This window comes from Aythya ferina (assembly GCF_964211825.1).
Source record: "Aythya ferina genome assembly, chromosome: 1".
NCBI lineage: Eukaryota > Metazoa > Chordata > Aves > Anseriformes > Anatidae > Aythya > Aythya ferina.
The window spans coordinates 94,450,885-94,472,825 of NC_140296.1; the positions used below are offsets into that span (position 1 = coordinate 94,450,885).

At 40.0% G+C, this 21,941-nt stretch overlaps 1 protein-coding gene across 7 annotated transcripts in view; it reads left to right on the forward strand.

The window, feature by feature from the left end:
* Positions 1-21,941, forward strand: part of ERG (ETS transcription factor ERG) — a 148,774-nt gene that overhangs the window by 106,197 nt on the left and 20,636 nt on the right. For all 7 annotated transcript variants that reach the window (XM_084516075.1, XM_084516080.1, XM_084516077.1 and 4 more), the window contains 2 exons: positions 6,660-6,877; positions 20,798-20,949. In XM_084516075.1, the coding sequence (XP_084372201.1) occupies positions 6,660-6,877; positions 20,798-20,949 (370 nt within the window). The remainder of the gene's footprint in view (positions 1-6,659; positions 6,878-20,797; positions 20,950-21,941) is intronic.

A 21,941-nucleotide genomic window follows, 5' to 3' on the forward strand; every position in this document is an offset into this window, starting at 1 on the left:
CTATAGCAAGGCTAAAACATCAACCACAACTACTTGTCTTTTGTTTCACGGATTATTGCTTGGTGCAGTGAATCCAAGGCTCAAAGACTTGGCCTTAAAGCAGAGCTGCAAATTTAGGCTAGGAGCCCTTTAGTGGTTCAGCCACATTGCTTTATTGTGCAGCAATGCCTGCTTCAGTCGTGAGCAGAGTGGAGTTTCAGGCTGGAAGACTGCCCATTGCTCTGTGAGGTTCTTGTGTCCGGCCTCTCATGTGCTGTCTTTTCCAGCATGGAAATGACATTCCTGGCCTGTTTGAAATTAACCTTTCACTCCAGATAAACTGCATCAAAAGAGCATCTGAAAGTGTAGTTTGGGGAAGAGTAGAAAAGTAGCAAACGAGAGTGAGTCTGGAGTGGATATACCAAGGTGTATACTGCGTACTTTCTTGGACACTTCCATCTGTTCCTTCTTTCAGTTGCAATTGTTTTACAGTTAAATTGTATGCAATTTCAATAACAAATGCTATCAAGTTGCAAGGGATACAGTGTACAACCAAGCATGGAAACACTTAATAGAGCTAACTGCATGGTCTTAATCAGAACAGTCTTACCTCAGAAAAGACAGTTCCTCTCCAAATGTAATGTTTATCAGGAACTTGATGGAAAATTTCTGGGAAAGTGGTGAAACTAATAATTTCAATAACACTGATAAATTCTTTCTGATAAATAATTTTATAAACTTCCATTCCAATAAGTTCATTCAAGTGTACAATTATTATATGAATATAATCCATCAAAAGTGTTTAAAATAGAATGTTTTAACACCTGCAAAACACACATCCCCGCTTTAGAATCCACCCTTCTAATAAATGTTTAGTGAAAGTTTTCACATATTAGCTTTTTTTATCTAATTTAAAATGAAAATAAGTCCCAGCATGTCAAAATTCCTCATTGAATGGAGAATTGATTTTTCTGGCCAACTGTAGACATCCAACAAGCACTAGGAAACAGCCTGTGTCTGAATGAATTGTAGCTGTGTTTACACATGCATTATTATGAAATCAGATTAAGAAAGAAATGAAAGTTGTTTACATTAATTAGGAGAAATATCATAAAATCGGTATAAAAAAAAAAAAAAAGAGAGAGATTATATACATGCACAGCCATATGGCAAAGCTAATTAAAAGTTTTTATGGCAGTGTCTGCATGTGTCTCACAGTTAGGGGTAACAGTTTCATTTTGAAACATGGGAGTGATGACTGTACAAGCAAGAAATGCTTTTTGCTGTCTGAAGCATCTCTCAATGTACAAAATGGGTTGTTGCTATATTTGTGACTCCTTATGCATCCTTCTCTTCACATGTACTTCTGGCCCATGGTCCTACTGTTCTGCTGTTTTGTAGCCAATGTTCTTGATCGTACTGGTGTGTTATTGTCTGCTATAATTTTAACATTGCTGAGTAGTAAATTCTTGATTTTCCACATTCTTGAGGCATTTTTTGACCACCAAGACACTTCATACATTTTTCGATAGAGAATGAGGGTAAAAAAAAAAAATCTACTAAACCTTTTCTGTTACAGGGAATAAGCAATAAGCAATGGAAACATTCAAAGATATTAAAAAAAAAAAAAAAAAAAAAAAAAGAGTTGAATATTCTTAGATGTACATACATACACAAGTGTGTATAGATATACACATACTATACACACACATACAGTGAGTGTACTACCTGAACTTGTGATTGAAATTTATTGCCATAGAAATAAATTAAAATGCTAATATCTAAAGTAGAGGTTGGCTTGATGACATGCAGGGAGAGCACACAAATGTATTTCATGTACAAGCAAGCACGTTTCCTAATTAGAATTAACTTAAGAAAAAGCATCACCATGTTAGGCCTAAACATTCTTTTTAAAATTCTACTGAAGTATTTTTTCCACAACAACCCTCATAACAAACAAATTATGCTAGACAACTGCACACCTCATTATCTCCTTTAATCATTCCTTAATGTTGATCAAACTCAAGAAAAAAAAAGTCTTTGTCCTTAGTTCCTGACATTGCATATAAAGGACAATCAAGCTTGCATATACTTCTCATGATGGGAACTACTTCAATCACATTTCCTGTAACTTCGTGTTTCTGGGCCAAGTAATCTTGTATTTGATTAAGTAAACACCTTTGTCCTAATGACTTCATGCCTACTTTAAAGGCGTTGCTCTACCTATTGTTCTACAAATTTGTCAGTCTGTTAGTCTATTTTTTTAAACTTATCAGTGAAGTATAAGTCAAAACTAAATAGAGAAAGACATTTCGTTCTTTTATCATTTGTACAGAAAGTTCAGCTGAGAAGGTTTTTCATGATACAGGGGATAAAAAATAGAAAAATCTTAATGAAGAAACTTATTTTCATGTTTTGCTTGTGACACTGTGAAAACAAGTTTGTGGAGAAAGAAGGAAAATCTGCGTCCAGTATTGACCTCATATAATATTAGTGGTTCTACTTCACAGACTTGCATGAAAACCCTTCCCACCCGTCACTGTAAGCATTCCGTGTGGGTTTCTTCATATTACAATACCCCAGCTGCTGATTACTAGAAATTAAAGACTTATTTCTGAGGTGTCATGAGAACATGCTATTGTCATGAGAAATCCAGAATGATGACCCATTCAATACTAACATTATTCCCCCAAAGGTGTAGAACTTTGCAAGATGTGCAAGATGGTTGCCTTGTTATGCAACTATTTTGTAATATTTATTAATGTTTACTTTGCTTTATCCCACTTATTGCTTGATGTTGCCAAACTGCTTCAGTAATAGCATTAATATGGATGAGAAAAAAAGATTAACATGTAAATGAGTAATGAAGAGCATTTACTAGAAATAGAACTGGCATCCATATGTAAAAATCCCTTGCCAAATATTGTCAGTATTAATGTCTTTGTCTATGTTTATAAGTGGCCAGACCATGCAGCTATTTTTCATGATGGTTAATGCACAAATTGATACTACATTTGGTCCAAGAGATAACATTTAGAATTACAGCAGAAAGTACATTTTTAAGTTCCTCTATTTAAGAAAGAAAGACCCATTCTGCCTTCTGTCAGCTATTTGGTACAGCTGTTAGAGCTTTCCTTCTACAGCTTATGTAGGGTTAAGACTTGAAGGCTTTAATCAGTAATGAGAAATCAAGGATGGACAAGATGAAACGATGCATACAAGAAGCAGCTGGAGGACATTTGCTGTTTTTCTGGAATACAAAATTATGTCAGTTATCAGGCATTCTTGTGTAGCTGAGAAATGTTTCAAATTTCTTGATGCTATTTCTATGCTTTCCCACAGTACATGTTTCACAAGAGGTTATATCAGGTTGCACTAGCCTCTCATTGTTCAGCATCACTGTGTCTTGCAAGATCGGTGGATTTAGAAATACCCAGGACAGAAATCCTCAATTTTTAAGATCACTAGGACAAAAATTCAACAGTTATCATTTCTCGACACACAGCTCCATCCCATGTGTTGCAGACTTTTCCTTGTGCGTAATGATATGCTAGAATCACATATATCATCACCTTGTAGTGCTTCCTGGTAAATTGAATTCAATAGGCCTGGCTGCATTTGCAAGAGAGGACATTAGGTATGACTTTCTGTACCCCGGCTGACAGGAGGAGCAGTAAAACAGATGCTAAACATAGTTTCCACGTTTCCCACATGCAACCTCAACCTCACTTAATGTATGAGATGAGAGAAAAGATAGTTAAGGAGGAAGTAAGGCTAATTCTAGTTTAGACTATGTTCTCTAGTTATGCTGACTCCTCAAAATTATGCAAAAGCTTACTTAGCTGATCAGTTCAGCTTGTGTAATGTGCACAAAGGAGGGATGACACATGTCCGAGTGTCCTTCAAGACAGGCCAGCAAAGATCAGTGAGGACTTGGAGTAAATCATCAGAGACCCTCACTATCATAAAGTACACAATAATAAGACTTCCGGACAAGGACAAGCCCAATGGTACCAAAAGTTGGCAGAAACCCAGTTATTCCTACAGAGACTTTACAGAGCTGTCAGCATGCACTAACTGATGGCTAACAGGATGGATTTCAGATTATTAAATCAGAACAAAACTCTAGCTAGCAAATTGCAATTTTATTGTCCGAGAATAACAAGACATTTTTTTCCTGAAATACAAGGTCTAAATCCTTCTCCTGGGTTCATTTATGTCTGCCTTGTTTTTGCTGTAGCCTTTTAGATATTTGCATAACCCTTATTAATTGGGTTCATATTTCTGGTGTTCACTGTCTAGCCTCAGGAAGTTAAAACACGTACTTTCCCTCTTTGTGCAACATAATGTGCATCCATAGTACAGAAAATATTTCTTGTCATTAGTGATACCAACAAAGAGAAACACCATATTTTTTGGTTTGCATTCATGATCATATTAAATATTCTTATATTACTTTATATTAGATTGAGTCAAGTTTAATAGAAACAAGAATAAATTTGTTTTGCTTCTCTTGTGTGTGGGAGGATAAGAAATACATTTATTATGTAGCATTTAATGCCTCTTTTGAAAACATTTTTACAGAGTGAAAGATTTTTGCAGAGTGAAATAATATTCTTCCTGTTGTATTTGCAATCTTGTTCCTGCTTTCCCCTGTATATTTCACACTTACATGTATTTACTGTGGCTAACTTTTCCAAAATTAGCAATTCATTACATATTTTTTGGTTCATTTATTAGCTTTTCATTGGGACAGAAAAGAGGGAACTATGCAGTAATTAGTCTTAGGTGGAGGTAATGTTGTGATCACTTGGCCAGACTATATGTGTGTGTATATACAATATGATATGAGAGTATATATATATCTTTGTGAAAAAACTCACACAGACTGTTGAGAAAGATTTTTTTTCCTTCCAACATAACATTTTCTCTAGCTTGTGTGATGCAATCCCTGCCACTTTAACATTCAAGTGCATTAAGTCCTCCTGCTATTGCTCATCACAGTGTAGCCAGGTGAGCAAACTTTGGGGTGCAAGGGACCAGCAGCCATCTCACCTCCCACCTCTTTGAAATGCAGGAGCTTTCTGCAGGCTTTCCCAGGAATGTCTCATTAGAAATCTTCAGACCACCAGCAGTAGCAGTTTTTAGCTTTACTGGGCAAGTCAAAGGCATCCCCATCAGGGATGCAGGACAAAAAGATGAGGTGTTATTGTGGCACTTATTCTGCCTTACAGATGCCCTTTCACACTATCACCAGAGGCAACAGTCTGGGAGCTGGGCACAGGCTATGGAAGGAATGTGCGGGGCAGGTGTAATAACCAGGGAGTTAAAACTAAAGGTGACAGGTTGGTGGTAACCTCTGTGCTCAAACTACATCTGAATAATAGCAATGAAATTGTGCAGATCTCTCTCTTATCTCTGCCTGTTGGCCTGTGGGAGGAAGACGGAGCTGTTTAGTGCTAGTGATTGAATCACCAGTCTTGTGGCACTTGAAGGGATGCTTGAGATCCTGCTCCTAAAATCAAGAGATCATAGGATAATCTCAGTCTCCACGAGAAATAATAAAAAGAAAGTGATGTTCCAGCCCTTGCAGCTGCAGATAAAACTGAATATTAACAGAGTGCGCTCTGAGGACTCACAAACCAGGCAAATAAAAGGAATAATAAATGTACGCCTCCCTTAAAACAAATAAATGTTACTGCAGATTTTTAGGACACCACGTGGCTGCTGCCACTCATGCAAAGTCCTCTTGCAGCATCTGGGGAGGACCTGAGCATGTCAGTAGAAGGACCCCCATTGCTCTGCCTCTTCTCTCTGTCCTCTCCTCTTTGTCCCCCTCTGCTGATGGATCTGTGCTGTTTTATTGCTCTCATCCCAGCTGAAGTGTGGGCCTGCAGGTGCAGTGCCCTGGTGAGGGTATGGTCATGCACCTGGTTCCTGCACGCCTCTTCACCCTTAGCCATGGCCAGCTGGTCCCTTCTAGCATGACTGGGGGCTGGAGGCCATATGCTGGGGTCTTCAAGTTCTGCAAGCTACAAGGAAGTGTTCCTGTGAGAGGTGGAGAGGCTGTCAGTGGGCATGGCATCCTACAGGAGCTTGGGGCCTGTTGGTTAGTGGCAAAGCCTGGGACAATCTGCCTTTTGCTGCTGCTGAAGGAAAGAGCAGGACCCCTGGTTCGGGGGTGACAGTCGGCTGTGTCTTGGCACCCTGTCCAGGAACAAATTGGCCCTGGTCCCAGAGGAAGGAAGAGAAGTTCCCTGTGAGTCAGCAAGGTCTAGATCCCGGTCATCTCCTGGCAGCTGGCACCTGTGACAGAGCTGTCCCTTATGTCCACACCTGGGACACGAGGGGCCTGAGATCCCTTCCCTCCCTGCCTTCTCTCTCCTGCTACCCCAGCATGCTTCCTCAGTGTTTGGCCAAGCATGTGTGCACCTCTGTTCCACTGTTAGCAGGAGATGTCTCACTGGGCATGGTTTGTATTGTCCCTCCCTGATGTGCAACTGGCACTGTGAGTCCTCACCTCTGCCAGCAGCAGAGGCATGCCCAAAAAGCAGTAGACATTTACGCAAGCAAGCAGCTATTTTTTTCTTTTCATAAGATGGATGACCACATCTTTTCTTGGGGAATATTACGTCTGCTCTGAAATGCTGTCACATTGACTTCTCTTCTCTTGTTTGCAGGAAGCGTTATCAGTGGTGAGTGAAGACCAGTCCTTGTTCGAGTGTGCCTACGGATCACCCCACCTTGGAAAGACAGAGATGACGGCCTCCTCCTCCAGTGAATATGGGCAGACATCAAAGATGAGTCCGCGTGTTCCCCAGCAAGACTGGTTATCACAGCCCCCAGCCAGAGTCACCATCAAGATGGAGTGTAATCCAAACCAGGTTAATGGGTCAAGGTAATAAGGCCAGCGTTACCACAACTTTTCTTATGATGGGCACAGTTCACTTGACTATACTTACAAAGTGAGCACCATTTTAAGTGCCTCAAGACACCAAGCCACCAGCTGCTGTCCCAGAACCCTACAGGTCTCCTGTGCATTGCGATTCACAACTGCCAAACCCCTTAAGATGGTGGTGCTACAGGCACAGCCTTCTTGAGACCTTGTGCAATACCTTTCTTTGTTTCCTCTGACTGTGGATAATTTGCAGTATAAACTTGCATTGCAACATGGGTGAAAGAGCATATATTAAAGTTAGGAAAATATGTCTGTGGTGTGATTTTGAGCAGTTATATTGACCCATCTAGTGCTGTGGAGTATGTGATTAATACTTAACTGAAGCTCTCAAATACAGTAATCAGGTCTGATGCTTTTGCTTTAAATATAACCAAATAGAGAAACATAGGAAGTAAATTCTTGTAATGTCAAAGGGAGCAAACTATTGATTTTTACTTTTAAATTTGCTATAAGCATTCTGCTGAAGAATATAACAATGGAGTTGGATTTTAGAAGAGCTTACGATAAAGAAACACCACTTGTATGGAGGCAAGCAGGAGAGCAGAAAGGAACAAGGAAATAAATTACTCAGCTCAACAAGCAATAACCATAGCCACAGTATGTCAGTGTTTTCTCAGGACTTTCTTTGTGGATGTATCTGTGAAGGACTATTGCGTAGATTAGGCTGAAAGAGTGATGTTTGTGATGTTTTTTGTGGATATTGACTGGTAGCTCTCCAAAGCACAGGAGCCCTCTGTATGATTTTTCCCATCTGAAATAGCACAATGATGCCTTTTTTTTTTTTTTTTTTTTTTTTTAATTCAAGGAAACTATCCAAGCAAGTGCTTTCCTGTTTAAAATGCCTGACTGTCAGAACAGTTTTCCTTTGGTGTTGCTGAAGGGCACAAGGTTCAGAAGGAGTCAGTTATTCACAATAGTTGGCAATGTACCAGTGAAGACCATGCTTCACATCGCTCTGTCCCAAACACCTGCCTACTAGTCTCATCACCCAGCATCAGATGTTTAGAGAAACCTCAGCCATGGGCACTGTGGTTACTGTTCACACTTTCTGCTTTCTGTGCTAATGTAATGAGCACCACAAGCAGGACAAAGTGGTTTGACAGCTTATCACACATACATTTTTCATAAGAATGAAAATCAGATTTTCGTAAGGATGGAAAATGAGTTTTAATAAGGATTGGAATTGTTCTGAAGTCAAATCAGACTTTCCAGTGAATAGGTAAAGATTTGAGGTATATAGAAATAAATGGTGAGCTGAAGTAACAAAGAATTAGGGGAAGTCTTGTAAGCCTGCTTATCCAGAACCACATTTAGTTATTTTGTTTGTTTATTCCTCTTTGTGATAATCAATCATAAATGGTGTATTGATCCAAAACTAGTTTCAACTGTTTCTCAAACTACCTCTAAATATTTGTTCTGGCATTTCTGCAGTACTAATGGTCACAATTTTTCTTAATGTAAATTCCACAAAGTGCATTAGGGTAGATAATTAGCATTAATCATTAGTGGTAATAATTCGTAATATTATACAGAACTAAAGCCAGTTAGACTCAAACTCATAGATCTTAAGGAAGGGTCTAGATCATACAGATTCCCTTGAAATTTTTGGTCAATCACATTTAAAAAATAATCAGCAACAAATTCTGCATTGATTGTGCTGGAATCCTGAAATATGTAACTAGCCTGAATATTGGAGGAACTAGCCTGAATCACAAATGTGTTGCTGTTGTGGTAGTTTAAGTAGAAAATTGTAGGCAACAGTGCTGTCTTTTATCAGCCTGGGGAGGTTCCCGAGCCCTGTATAGTGATCCAGAGATGACCAAAAGTGTCGTTGTGTATGGATGTGTGGTTGAGCATGCAGATGGAAGAGGTTTTCTGTTCAGAGCCTCTGCCTCCCTCCCAGGGGCCATGCCATCGCTGGGTAAAAATAGAAGTAACCAAGGCAGGGAGGAACCACAGTGCAGCTACCAGAGCAGAGCACCCCAGCTGCAGGGCTGGAGCCAGGCTCCTCATCCCTCATCTGAACATTCAGCTCATGTGCTGCTGCCTGCCTGGTGGCATGGCTTTAGCAGGGGAAACAGTAGCTGCATGAAATGTTTGTGCATGTGCTCTGCACCATTACTAGCAAAAGCAATGTCTACCTTTGCAAGGCTGAATGTTGAGGGAATTGTCTTTAAATCATTCTTTTTATACCTGCTACCAGGACCCATATGTTCTGGAATAATCATGAAGCATGATTTTGATTCATACTTTTCCAGCAAAATTGCTATTTGTGCTAGTTATGGAGGCACCCAGAAATTGTCATGGCATCTGAAACCCAGTGAAACACTTTTTCACAGTACCAGCGGCCTTTGCAGCCTGTAATAAATGAAAAGAGGCGATTTTTTGTACTCTCTCTCTCTCAAAACTAAAAAGTATCAGGGCTACCTACTTCATCATTAGGACTTGCAGCTTAGTGCAAATAAGCTGATCAATGCATGAAGACCAAGTTCCTTGTTTTTGTCCAGACAGCATCACTCAGAGCTACCAAATGTGGCCATCATTAGAAAGTGAACTACTCAGTGGTGACGACTGTTTCCCAACATGAACCAGCGTGTGAGCTGGCATAATGGTTTTATTGCCATAAGAGTCCATGCAAGCTACTGCTCTGAACTGCAGAATGTTCTTGATCAGAACACTGGTTTTCTAAAGGGCACATTCCAGCTGAACATATAATGGCAAGAAATTTAATAATTTCTGTATTGAATTAAAAATAACCTGCAGCATCTGAAGCATATTTTCATTCATTAATCTTGGATTTGACAGCCTTACTTTTAACAGAGCAATGCAGAGTTGGTAACTGGAGAAATCCAGGAAAACTCATGTTTCACAAGACATTATGCTAAAAAAAGGCATTTATAGACTATCAAATATAAGAATAGATTAACAGAAGAAAAAATAATCATGTGCATATTACATGATTAACACACAAATAAAAATTAAATTACTCCATTTCATCAGAAATATATTATTTCATAAGGCCTAATACGTGGATGAAAAAAAGTTAATATTATATTTTTAATGGAGAAATAATTTCACCAAATAAAAGTTATAAATATATTTTGACATTTTAAAAATTCATATACATATGTGTATTCATATGTATATACCGTGCATAATGCTATTATGTTTTGGGAATCATAATGTTTCTTGGTATATGATATTCCTGCCAGTTGTAGGAAAAAAAAAAAAGTGTATCACTCAAGCCTTGCATAAGATGAAAACACTTACCAGCAATATATTATTCCTAAATAATTATATCAAATATGTAATATAATATCATAGAATCATAGAATATACTGAGTTGGAAGGGACCCATAAGGATCATCAAGTCTAACTCCTGGCACCGCACACTTCTTCCCAAAAGTTTAGACCATGTGACTAAGTGCACAGTCCAATCACTTTTTAAATTCAGACAGGCTTGGTGCATTGACTATGTCCCTGGGGAGCCTGTTCCAGTGTGCAACCACCCTCTCGGTGAAGAACCTCTTCCTGATGTCCAGCCTAAACTTCCCCTGCCTCAGCTTAGCACCATTCCCACGGGTCCTTTTGCTTAGTATATTGCTTAGAACTACCAACGTTGAAAATGCTCACTGTTCAATGCAATATATAAATATTACAAATACAAATATTACAAAATATATAAATATTACAAATCTGAAAACCATTTGTTCCTTCCTCAAGTCCCTCTGGGCCTTTGCCATGTGTATGTTGGTCTTTCATTGGTTTCCTGGCAGATTATCTGCTGTTCATCGCATACATGATATTGGACACGGTTTATATGTGCAGATTAGCAGTGCCTTGCCACTTGCATTTACTTTTCTGAATAAGCCTTCCCCACCCTGCCTATTTTCAGTCCCTTTAATGTTTCCCTAAATGAAATTCTAAGTTCTTAAAAAATGTTTTATAAAAGTATTAAAAATGAACACAGATGTTGGGCCAGAGATCTTCTCACTTTTGATAAAAATGTAGCTGCTCACTTTACACTCATTTTTAAAATCTGAGTTTTTCAAAAGGTGTTTAAAATATGGCCATATTGCAGAGCCCCAGAGGTGCTACCTCTAGGATCTGCAGAATATCCTCCCTAATTCTCTTCCTATTTAGGAGCTTGTCTGAACAATACCATGCAAAGAAGGTGCAAACCAGGGTATCAGACCCCACAAAGTGGCAACAAGAGAATAGTTAGCTTCATTAATATTATTTTTGCTACCCATCTCTTACTCCTCTCTGTGTTAGGCTGTTTCCTGGCCATATATTCTGTCATCTGGAACAGGGTATAAAATTTTAGGAGCGTGTTGGATCTCTTACACACCAACAATTTACACTTAACAATTTCATACTAAAATGAGAAATGTACTCACTCTGACAGGACTCTCCCCAGATATACATTGTCTGCAATTGCCCTGCGTTAAATCTCAGATCATAATGGTCTAAAAACTGGTGTCCCTATGAATTCTGAAGAAATATCTTCAGAAAGAAATTAAAGGGTTATTTTAGTGTGCTGCAGAGAGTTTAACTACACAGTTTTCTTTAACAGTAACAGTATTTTTCAAACTAAACCCTGCTGCACAGCACCAGAAAATATAGCCTAAGGGCCTACCTTAAATTAAATAAAGCAAGAAAAGTTGAAATTAAAGCTGTCATTACCTTGCATATACAATGTAGATTGTCACACATAGTATTAAATTCAGTTCCTTCGAATCTGTTATGTGGGCTCAGCCATTATATTTCTTCCAGGTACATAAATCTTTGTGCCAAAAAATTATTTTGGCACATAAAATTTTGTGCCACCATGGAGTCAATCTTTCACCTGAATGTAATATTATTGTTTCCTGCTACTTAGTGTTCTTTAGTCAGACCAAAAGATTCACCCTGATATAGTAAGGCACTATAATATAAATCTGGAAATTACCTATATCATGCTGTTACTTACTTTTCTGTTTATTTTTCTTTATATATTTTATCAAATTAAATATAAGCAATTCTATTACTATGACTGAATGCAACATATATAATGCATTTAGCATGAAATTCACCTCTGTGGAAATGCTCTCATTAAGCCTAGGGTACGGCATTTAAGTCTGTGAATTATTCAGTGTGCTCTGATCACCCTTACCCATATATTCTTACTCATGGACATGGACATAGGTGAGAATATACAAAGGTAGCATGGAAGGTCTGCATTTACTGGTAGGTAAGCCTTCTTTTTAAGGGAGGCTGAGGTGGAACATAGGGTATTATTCAGGCCTCAGATAAATTTTACTTGCCAGGAGCAGTGTGATGATTTCACTGAAAATGCATTATGAATGTTAGCTGCAGTGAAAGCGCAGAAAAAGTTCTCTAACATCAACTTGGCCAATATAGAATTTTTAAAGAAATGCCAGAAATAATCAGTTGTCATTAAGATTTAATCATGTGCAAAATGCTGTTTTAAGTGCTACCAACTCTACCTTAAAAACCATTTGAAAATGAAATTATCACTTATATCTTTTATGCTGGCTTTTTTGGGAAATACCATTTTTTTCTTTGCATGTTTCTGTTCTGTATTTTCATCAAAGAGCCTCTGTGCTGGCTGGATTGAATGCACATGATATGCAGGAAGACTTTCAGAGTCCAGAGTGGCCTCTTGTTTTCTCGTTCCCCTCCTGCCCCCCTTGATGTAAGCTCTACTCAATGTAGTTATTTCATGCTTTAAAAATAAGCAAATTAGAATGGTTTTCTCTTGAGAAACCTTGTGTAGTCTACCATGTGCCAGCTAATTTGTGCGGCCATGAAAGAGGTTGCATTCATTCACATGGAGCTCTGTACTACCACCATGACAGGACCATCCTGCTCCCAGGATGCAGGCCAGTGTGTTTTAAGCTAGGTCAGTCACCTCTGTATTATGCTCCAGTCTGTGGGATGATACTGATGATCCTAGTTAGAGCATTTCCACACCTTATGCACATCCAACACATCAAGAAACAGGGCTGATCTGCAGCAATTACTCTGACATCACTTGTTTTTCAAGGGCATGGCTTTTTCCATCACTGGAGCACAACCCCGCAGCTGAGGCTCAGTATCATCCCTCTTACATCTGGTGGCATACCACCAGCATTCAGCCCCGGTATTCTTGGTAAACCTCAGCTCAGACTAAACAACAAGCATAGTCCAAGACTCATTGCAGTCAATGGGATTCTCTCCTCTGGCTCCAACAGAGCTTGAGTCAGCCCCTATGTCAGTCCACAGCAAAGCTGGGAGATCTGTCTTAAGAGGATGATTTTCCTTGTGCACTTATTGGAGCTGCCTATATAAAGTAGCATTAATCTTGGATAACAAACTTTTTTCCCACTGATTGCGTAGTCGGTGGAGTGGCTGCCTACCAGACTGGAAAAACTACGAATTTAGGATCTTCTTCATGCAGGGCTTTATGTGTGATTACTTCTAAGGAGTACCTCTCTACTCTGAAAATCCACCAGTTAAACATTAACGTGTGTGTGTGTTTGTATGTGCAGGCTTTGGCTCTGTTTCTGGAGGCAAACATGATGCCAAAGAGAAAAATAAACCATCTCTCCAGCTTACCACTACTATAGCTACTTTTTAGTGGCTTTTTGGGGGGACTGGCAGGTGCTGGTTAAGAAGCTTTCCACCCTGGGTTGATGTGCTCATTCTTAATTGGCATGGTTACATTTTGGATTAACCACTGATGCTTAAATTGTGTGCTCAAAATTAGGAGTTTAAGACAGAGATGAGGACAGCCAAAATTTCAAAAGTGCTAAGCAACCAAATGCTCTCATATGGGTAGTGAAATATAAAATTAGTCTTCAAACATTGACATCAGACCCCACAAGAGTTAAAAATCACCATCATTATTTCTGACTGTTCCTATCATTACTGCTTTATTTCCAGTACAGTATTTGCTGTGTTTAGAGCATTTAGAAATGGTGGTTGTGGTACTCCCCCATGCTGGCATAGCACAGGCACTGACAGTAAGTAGGATGTCTCTAAACCAGCGCGTTTGGAAATAAGTCTCCTCCTTGACCCCTTAGTTAATAGGTGTTTGATTTTTATCAGGGTAGTTTTGGTGAGGATGCTCAGTATTTGAAGCTTCGGAATAGCATTTTAAAAACAAAACAGAATCTGAGTAACAAACAGAAAAGAGGATAGTCTTCTTTGACGTTACATTTCACACCCATCAGCCTCACAGCCCAATAATACTAATCACGAAAATCAGCAGACATTCCACAGACATGGGGGATTATGGTTTCTGTGCAAGATGTCACTTCTGTTTATGCCTGGCATGCTTTGCTTCACTAACTTTCTATATGATCCCTGCCCACAAAAGAAGGCACATGCGGTTTGGGAAGGGCCTTGCCTCCCAGTATTACATATTTTATGAAACCACAAATACAACAGTCTTACAAACTCTTGAAATGAAATACAATTTGAGAAATGTAATCCATTACCATTATAATAGAATTTCTATAAAAATAATAAAAGAAAAACAAGTGAAAATAGGTCCTGAAAGTTATAGGCCAACTGGGAAGTCATTGTGGCTTTGGCCGAGCTATCACCATATCAGACTTCAGCATTCTCCCAGGCAGCAATCTAATTGTAAATTATGTATATACAGAACATCATTTCTTAGCTTTGGCTTTTAGTGACCCCATTCCCTTCTTTCTCTTTCTTCACTCCAACCTCACACATAAGAAATATTGAAGTGTTTGCACTAATGGAGAAATGACAACGTGCAGTCAAACTTAAACCAGCTGTTTCCCCACACTGTGAACACAAAGAGCCAGGCTGGTAATATTTATAGCTTGACTGGCCTCTAGTGAGCCAGACGCTGACTGCCTTAATTTGCCATGATGGCCTAAAGGCTTGAAGCAGCTGTGGATTGCAAGATAGCCGGGAAAGTTAAGCAAAAAAATAAATAAATAAATAGAAAAGATTGCTTCAATTACCAAAAGTTATTATTTGATTGAAAATGAACTGCTGTTGCATATACAGCTCAATAAACAAGCATTTTTTATTTTGCTTACAGAAAGTCAACGAAATGCATGTGTTGGCATGTGGCGTTTTACTTTCTCCTTTTGTTGAAGGAAGTAACGAGCCACTCTATGTGTCACACTGCGACATCCTTTAGCGACCCCTGGCCTTGACCCATGCAAAGCAAAGCACCTACAGAGACTGGGCAGTCCCCCTGCCCCCCCCCCCCCCCCCCCCCCCAATACTATCAACCCTCGTTTGGATGCTGCAGTGGGGTGTTTGTGTGGGACTGCCCCAAGCCCAGCTTTGTTGGGGCTATTGAAGACCAGTTCGGCTGCCGCTGCATAGCCCCACATGGAGCAGTTCACCTCTATGTTTGTGTTGCCCCATGAGGACTTCAGTTTTAATTTATTTCTTTTGTCTTCTCAGGCTTGCTTTGGACGCTCACCTTCTAGCAAAGTTGAGCAGACTGTCACTGTGGCTTCAGCTTCAGCTTTAGCCAACTTTAGGCAGCAGCACTGATCCTGAGGGGCTTGCTTCCCTTCCACCCTGGCCTTTCCTGTGGGTGAGCATCGCCTATCACACAGCCACCCCAGGTGGGTGGGGGAGTGACTCAGGACATAGCTAGGCACTGAGTTACTTATCCACCCACCCTCCTACCCACCCATTTATTTACTTATTTATGTATTTGCTGGGGAAGCAGCTCCCCAGCCAGGTTTGCTAAACAGTTGCATGAGGGCTTGTGTGTGCACCCCAGGGATGCTTTGGCCTACGTGCATTTTTTGGCATTTTAATGTCTCTGTTATGCCATAGTACTCTGTAGGGAATTTTGGGCTGCTTTCACACAAAGACTTGGCAGAGAAAATAAAAGACTGTGCTTTCCTTTCAGCAGGGTGGCAGTGGTGGTGCACACGTAGCAAGTTTAAGGGCAGGTGCCTGCAGAATGCCTACTATGCTTGCAGGGTTTGGCAGTGTGTACATGGCCAGGCAGCTGCATTAAGATGCAGCAGTTGATTGAGCATGGTGGAATCCAAAAGCAAGCACTGGGGCCTCTGATATTACCGCTGACAGCACTTTTCAGTCTCACTTTGCATCCATGGGGTTGGTGCCAGAGAAGCAGCCCCTGAGGCTCTGCAAAGCTGCTGGTGCAGCCACCCTCCTGCTGCAACAGCTGAGAAGTGCAGGGTTCTCCTCACTCTTGGATTGTCCCTGGTGATTGCTGCCAAAGGAGAATCCAAAGAGGAATCCAAACAGGGATTGTTTGGATTTTGTATGTTGCTGTGATGGCAGGTCTCAGCAGATGTGAATTCTCGTGATACACAAAGGGGAAGTGGGTGAATAGAAGAGCAGGGAGGAGAGTCTAGGGTTGCAGATGTGTAACCCTTTGATTTGATAGTGTGGACTAAAGTGTGACAGGTGGCCTTAAGAAACAATGATTTACTTCAAAATTAAAAGTCTCATGGAAGTTTTGTTTTTCTTTTTGTGGGCCATTTTTTCAGTGATAACCCACTTTTGGGGAAAACACCAACAAATTTTACTACAACTTGAGCAGTTGCAGTGAGTGGAAGTGAGCCTGAGTTGTTTTTTTTTGCAATATGTTTAATATGAGCTGACATTCGCGTAATACCATTTTGGCTGAGTGTAAATTTACATATGTAGGCCTTAATTCTGTGAGGGAGCTGGCTCTGTAAATCTCTCCCTGTTGTACGTAAGGATGGGGTGGGGACACCACAGCCCTGCTGGGGCCGTTCCCCTCTTTCTCAGGTTGTTGGCATTACAAAATGGGAGAGGAGAGACAAGAAGAGGGATCTGTATCCTGCAGGACAGTGTCAGGGTTTGTCTGCCAGAGCCTCGCAGAAGAAAAGTTCGTGGTAGCTCAGCATCATCTCCCCTGTCCTGACCAGCCACAGGCTGGTAGGAGGACCACATATGGAAATCTCTTTGAAGGTATTCTGTTACATCTCTACTGTCCTGAGACCACTTTTCTGTAAGTAACTCTGTAAGGAAGTTATCCAAACTGTGATTACTAAATTAACTTAGAAAGACACTGTACAGATATTTAGAGAACACAAATATTCTCTTCTATTTTCCTCTGAAATTCAGAACTACTAAACCACAGGGAATTTTTATTATAGGAATGTCAGCATGATCATGTAAAATTTTGCTGGTTCCTAATCTCTGTTTTTCTTACACCTTGCATTTTAACACAACACAGGTGTTCTATATCACATGGGGAAAATAGTAGCAAAGTGAAGAGGAAAAAAAGTGTTTCATACACTTATTTATGAACTCACATCTGCTTTCATCAGGGTCAATGGCTGGCAAAACTCCAGTCAGCTTCAGTGGGAGTGGGTGCTAAATTTAAACATCTTGATTCTAAGTAACACTGAATAAAGACAAGGCTTCCAGGTCCAAGGACCCGTGGAGAAATACTTTCTTCAACACACTTTTATCATCAATCAGAGCTGTATCAGCTCAGGACTGAACAAAATGCTTTTGGGTAACATGATTGTAGTCTTTCCACTTTTAATTTATTTATTTATTTGGGTAATTTCCAGGTGTAACTCAGTATATTTACAAAGGGTAAAAATAACATGCAGCTGAGAAGAAAAATATCTCAGGTTTCATTTCAGACGTGGAGATGAGGATGAATCACTGTGGAGCTGCACCCTTTGCACAGGGCACATGTTCTGAAAGCTGCTTTTCCACTGCCCCTGCTCCCCTGGTGGTTCAGAAATAAGGCAGGTTCACAGAATGTCTTAAAAAAAAAAAAAAAAAAAAAAAAAACTACTTTTGAATACAATCATTCTCTTGTTGTTCTGGGCACTAAAAATACCATTTTCTGGTGTTTGCTTGCATTTTCAGTTTTGCTTTCTATGTCATAGAAGTCAATTCCAGCCATCTGAGTTAAGCTTTGGCTCAGTGGTACACATAAGCACATGCTCAATTTGATGAGCATGTGCTTATGTGTACCAAAAATGCCCAAGTAGTCCTGTTAGCTCCTATAGAGCTTCTTACATGCTTGAATTAAACATGATCTTAGAAGATTTGCTGAACTGAGGATTTGTTTGTCCACCCAGCACACTAACACGACAAAACTCTTGACTGTCTCCTTCTGGATTTTAATGAAAAGTTATGACCTATTTATGATCTTCTTCCCCACCCTCTCTCTGTTTATATTCAAATCAGAAAATCAGCTCAGCAGCCTTGTCAGGTTGCCAAAAGCTGTGTGCTACCAGTGGATCTTTCACATCATTTACTGTTCCATGTTTACATTAGTTTTTTATTTATTTATTTATTTATTTATTTATTTTAATGTATGATTGCCTGTGGAAGTAGTTTAGGCCAATATTGATGTTGTATTTCATGTCAGCGTTAATATTTTGATATTGCTGTATCCTGAGTTACTTTTCCCAGGGAAAAAAAATAAAAAAAATTTAAAAAAAAGTAACTGGCAGTTAGGCCGAAGGATGCTGCTAGCTCTCTGTTTCCTCAAAATGTACCAAAAACAAAACAAAACAAAACAAAACAACAACAACAACGACAACAACAAAAACAGTCAGTGCATGAGTCAAATTGCCCTTTCTTTTGTCTTGGTAACATAACATGACCTTGGCAGTTAGGGTGGGCATCTGCACAGGTACAAATGAGGGCCATGGATCCAAATATACATGTTTACTATGTAGACTCGTTTACACATAGATGCCATTTCTATTTGTTAAAGGTAAACAGAAAAAGCCAACATTTTATTCACAAGCAATCATCTCAAAAGCTCACTTTCAACATGCTTATGTCTGAAATAAAAGTTATTTTGTTTTGCTTAGCTCCATTTAGGCAGAAATAAGCTGCCTCCCAGAATTATATTTATAGGTATGTAGTGGGATAGAAAAATTAAACCTGAGAGAATAATGCCCAAGTATTCTGATTCTGTTGGAAAGGCTAAATTCACCACCACTCAATGACAGGCAAGACCACATGCTGGCTGTATCTTCCCTTGTGGGTATTATTCAGTTTTGTTGCTGACATGTACTTATAGGACCCTTACACAAGCCAGATTTCAGATGTACTGTGTTAAGCAGCACCCAAGATATTTTATACCTGAAAAAGGTATGTGCAGCCAACGTTTCCCAGGCAACATTCAGGATGCTGTTCCTCCTGCTAAAGAAGATGACAGTAGCTCTGGAATGATTTCTGTGATATATTTTCTTTTTAAACTGAACACCATCGGCAGTTTTTTGTTTGTTTGTTTAGTATATATGTTAACATAATATGATAAATACACAGTATCAAGGCACAGAGAAAACTGATATGTTTAAAATGTATTTATAGTACGTAAGATATATACTAAATCTTTTCAGCTTTCAAAAAGCTAACTATTTTTTAAAACACACGTGAAACAATAGCTACATTAGTTCCTGACACATGTGCTGAGCAGACAACACAACTGAGTCACTTAGGCATTGGATAAAATATCTGCCACATCCTTTTGCTATATGTTGAGCAGACAGTTGGCTAAATGGTATATTATTTTTCCTCTTTTGTCTTCAAACATTAGTTTAACACTTCTGGGAGAGTGCCTGACCGTTGGTGACCTTACAGTGACACTGCTGCCTAATGTTTGCAATGGTTGCATCAAGAGCTGGGGTTTCCAAGCTGGGGAGAGCAAGAGGCTCTTGGTGAAACCCTTTTGGAACCAGGGGATGATGGCAGATCTTGAAATACCCTTCCCAGAGTCTAGGTCCTCAGAGGGTCTCTCAGTCCTCTGGACTGCAAATTAGTTAGTTTGCAAGGAACCGAAATGAAGCATAACACCCTGACTTATTGCTGGTGTAGTAAGACCATACTGCAATTTCAGCAGTTAAATGGCAGAACTGAAATAAAGGTTGTTAGCAATGTAGTATCACTGAAGAAACCCAAACCCAAGTAACACCCTCCTTCTCTTGCCAAACAGCCTCTTTGCATTTAAAGGTATTCCCTATGGCTCTGTTCTTTCTTTTGATTTTTTTGTAACAATTTTTCTCTCTCTGATGAAACACATTGTAGACATTAAATTAAGGGACAAATATGTCTGTGTCTGCCAGGAAGAAAACTGTGATGCAATTAAAATACCATTAGGGAACCCACTGTGGGATGTTAAACCTAAAGACTCTATTCAGAAAGTAAAGCCAAAATTAAAGAGGTGTCTGGTTGCAGATCCTCTGCAGATTTCCATTTCTTGACTATAGTACCATGGAGACTGCACTAGTCAGGAGCTGAAAGGTTTTTCCAGTCATGCGTGTGGTATTTTGAATCACGGATTTGGCAAATGTTACTTTTCTGTAGGCCATATGCAGAAATATGTCTACATTGCATAACATAAAGTGCAACAGAGTGTGGCTCACATGAAACAATGACAGTAGTGGAGGTGGAAAGCTGTCCATGCCTGAAGAGAACTGTTGTATTTTTTTCCTCTAATATCTTAAGTGCATCACTATGTTTTGCTGAATTGTCTGTGAGATGCTTGGAGAGAGAAGCACAGCTCCGTGCAGCCATCAGGCTCAGCAAGCTCATGAAAAAGCCTCCATTCTAGCCCAGTTTCCAGAAATAAGACATTAGCATTTACAGGTTTGGAGACAAGGAGACCAATACCCCCAAAAAGAAATATGTTGCTCATAGAGGCTGGTAATTTTTTCTGAAGCAACTGAAGGATTCGGCAGAGTCATTGGGTAGTAGTCATTGGGTAGAGTTTACCAACGACAGCCACTCCTGATGCTCCAGTCTCATTTTTTTCCATCTCGTTCAGCATGATTCTTTGCTGAGGATATTAGTAGGAACTGAAATAATAATCAAAGCACACCTCTCTTCTTTGTCTAGGAATTCACCTGATGACTGCAGCGTGGCAAAAGGAGGGAAAATGGTTAGCGGCTCAGACAATGTTGGGATGAACTATGGAAGCTACATGGAAGAGAAGCACATTCCACCCCCAAATATGACTACCAATGAACGAAGAGTTATTGTGCCAGCAGGTTAGACCCTCTACACAAAAATTTCATGCAAACAAACGCATTTTCCCTCAAAAAATCTATGAACTTCATTTAAGTAGATTTGAAGACAAGTGGCAGTGTGATCAGGAAGAGCAGTAATTTCCCAGAGCTATTAAGAGAATGAGATGAAAAATATCACAATGAAACCACCTCCTCAACCTGTTCTTCCTGTTTCAGAGGCAGAACTGGCTAGTGACAGGCACTCAGATCCTATCTGACTTACCTCACTCCTTTTTGGAGTATTTCACCCTCACCTGAAGTGAGCAAAATAAACGGCAACTTCCATTTCCTAACCCCATGGACTGGCTGGTGTGGAATGTCTGGGAAGAAGTTGGGCTGGAGCACCTCTCCTGTGAAGACAGATTGAGAGAGTTGGGATTGTTCATCTTGGAGAAGAGAAGGCTCCAGGAAGACCTTATAGTGGCCTTCCAGCACCTGAAGGGGGCCTACAGGAAAGTTGGGGCAGGACTCTGTCAGGGGTGTAGTGATAGGACAAGGGGTAATGGCTTTAAACTAAAAAAGAGTAGATTCAAATTAGATATAAGGAAGAAATTCTTCACTGTGAGGGTGATGAGGCACTGGAAGAGGTTGTCCAGAGAAGATGTGCATGCCCCATCCCTGGAAGTGTTCAAGGCCAGGCTAGATGGGGCTTTGGGTAACCTGGTCTGGTGGGAGGAATAGGATGCCTGGAGAGTTTGTGGATGCCATATCCCTGGATGTGTCTAATGCCAGGTTGGATGGGGCTCTGAGCAACCTGGTCTAGTGGGAGGTGTCCCTGCCCATGGAAGGGGGTTAGCATTAGATGACCTTTAAGGTCCCTTCCAACCCAAATCATTCTATGATTCTGTGAAGGAAAATGGATCACTGTACCACATAATTTCCCTGAAAATGTCAAATGCAGTGTGGTCCTCAGCATGCTAAAAGCAGAATAGCATCTGTGAAATCAGGCAGTGCATGAAAAACTTTTATCTAGG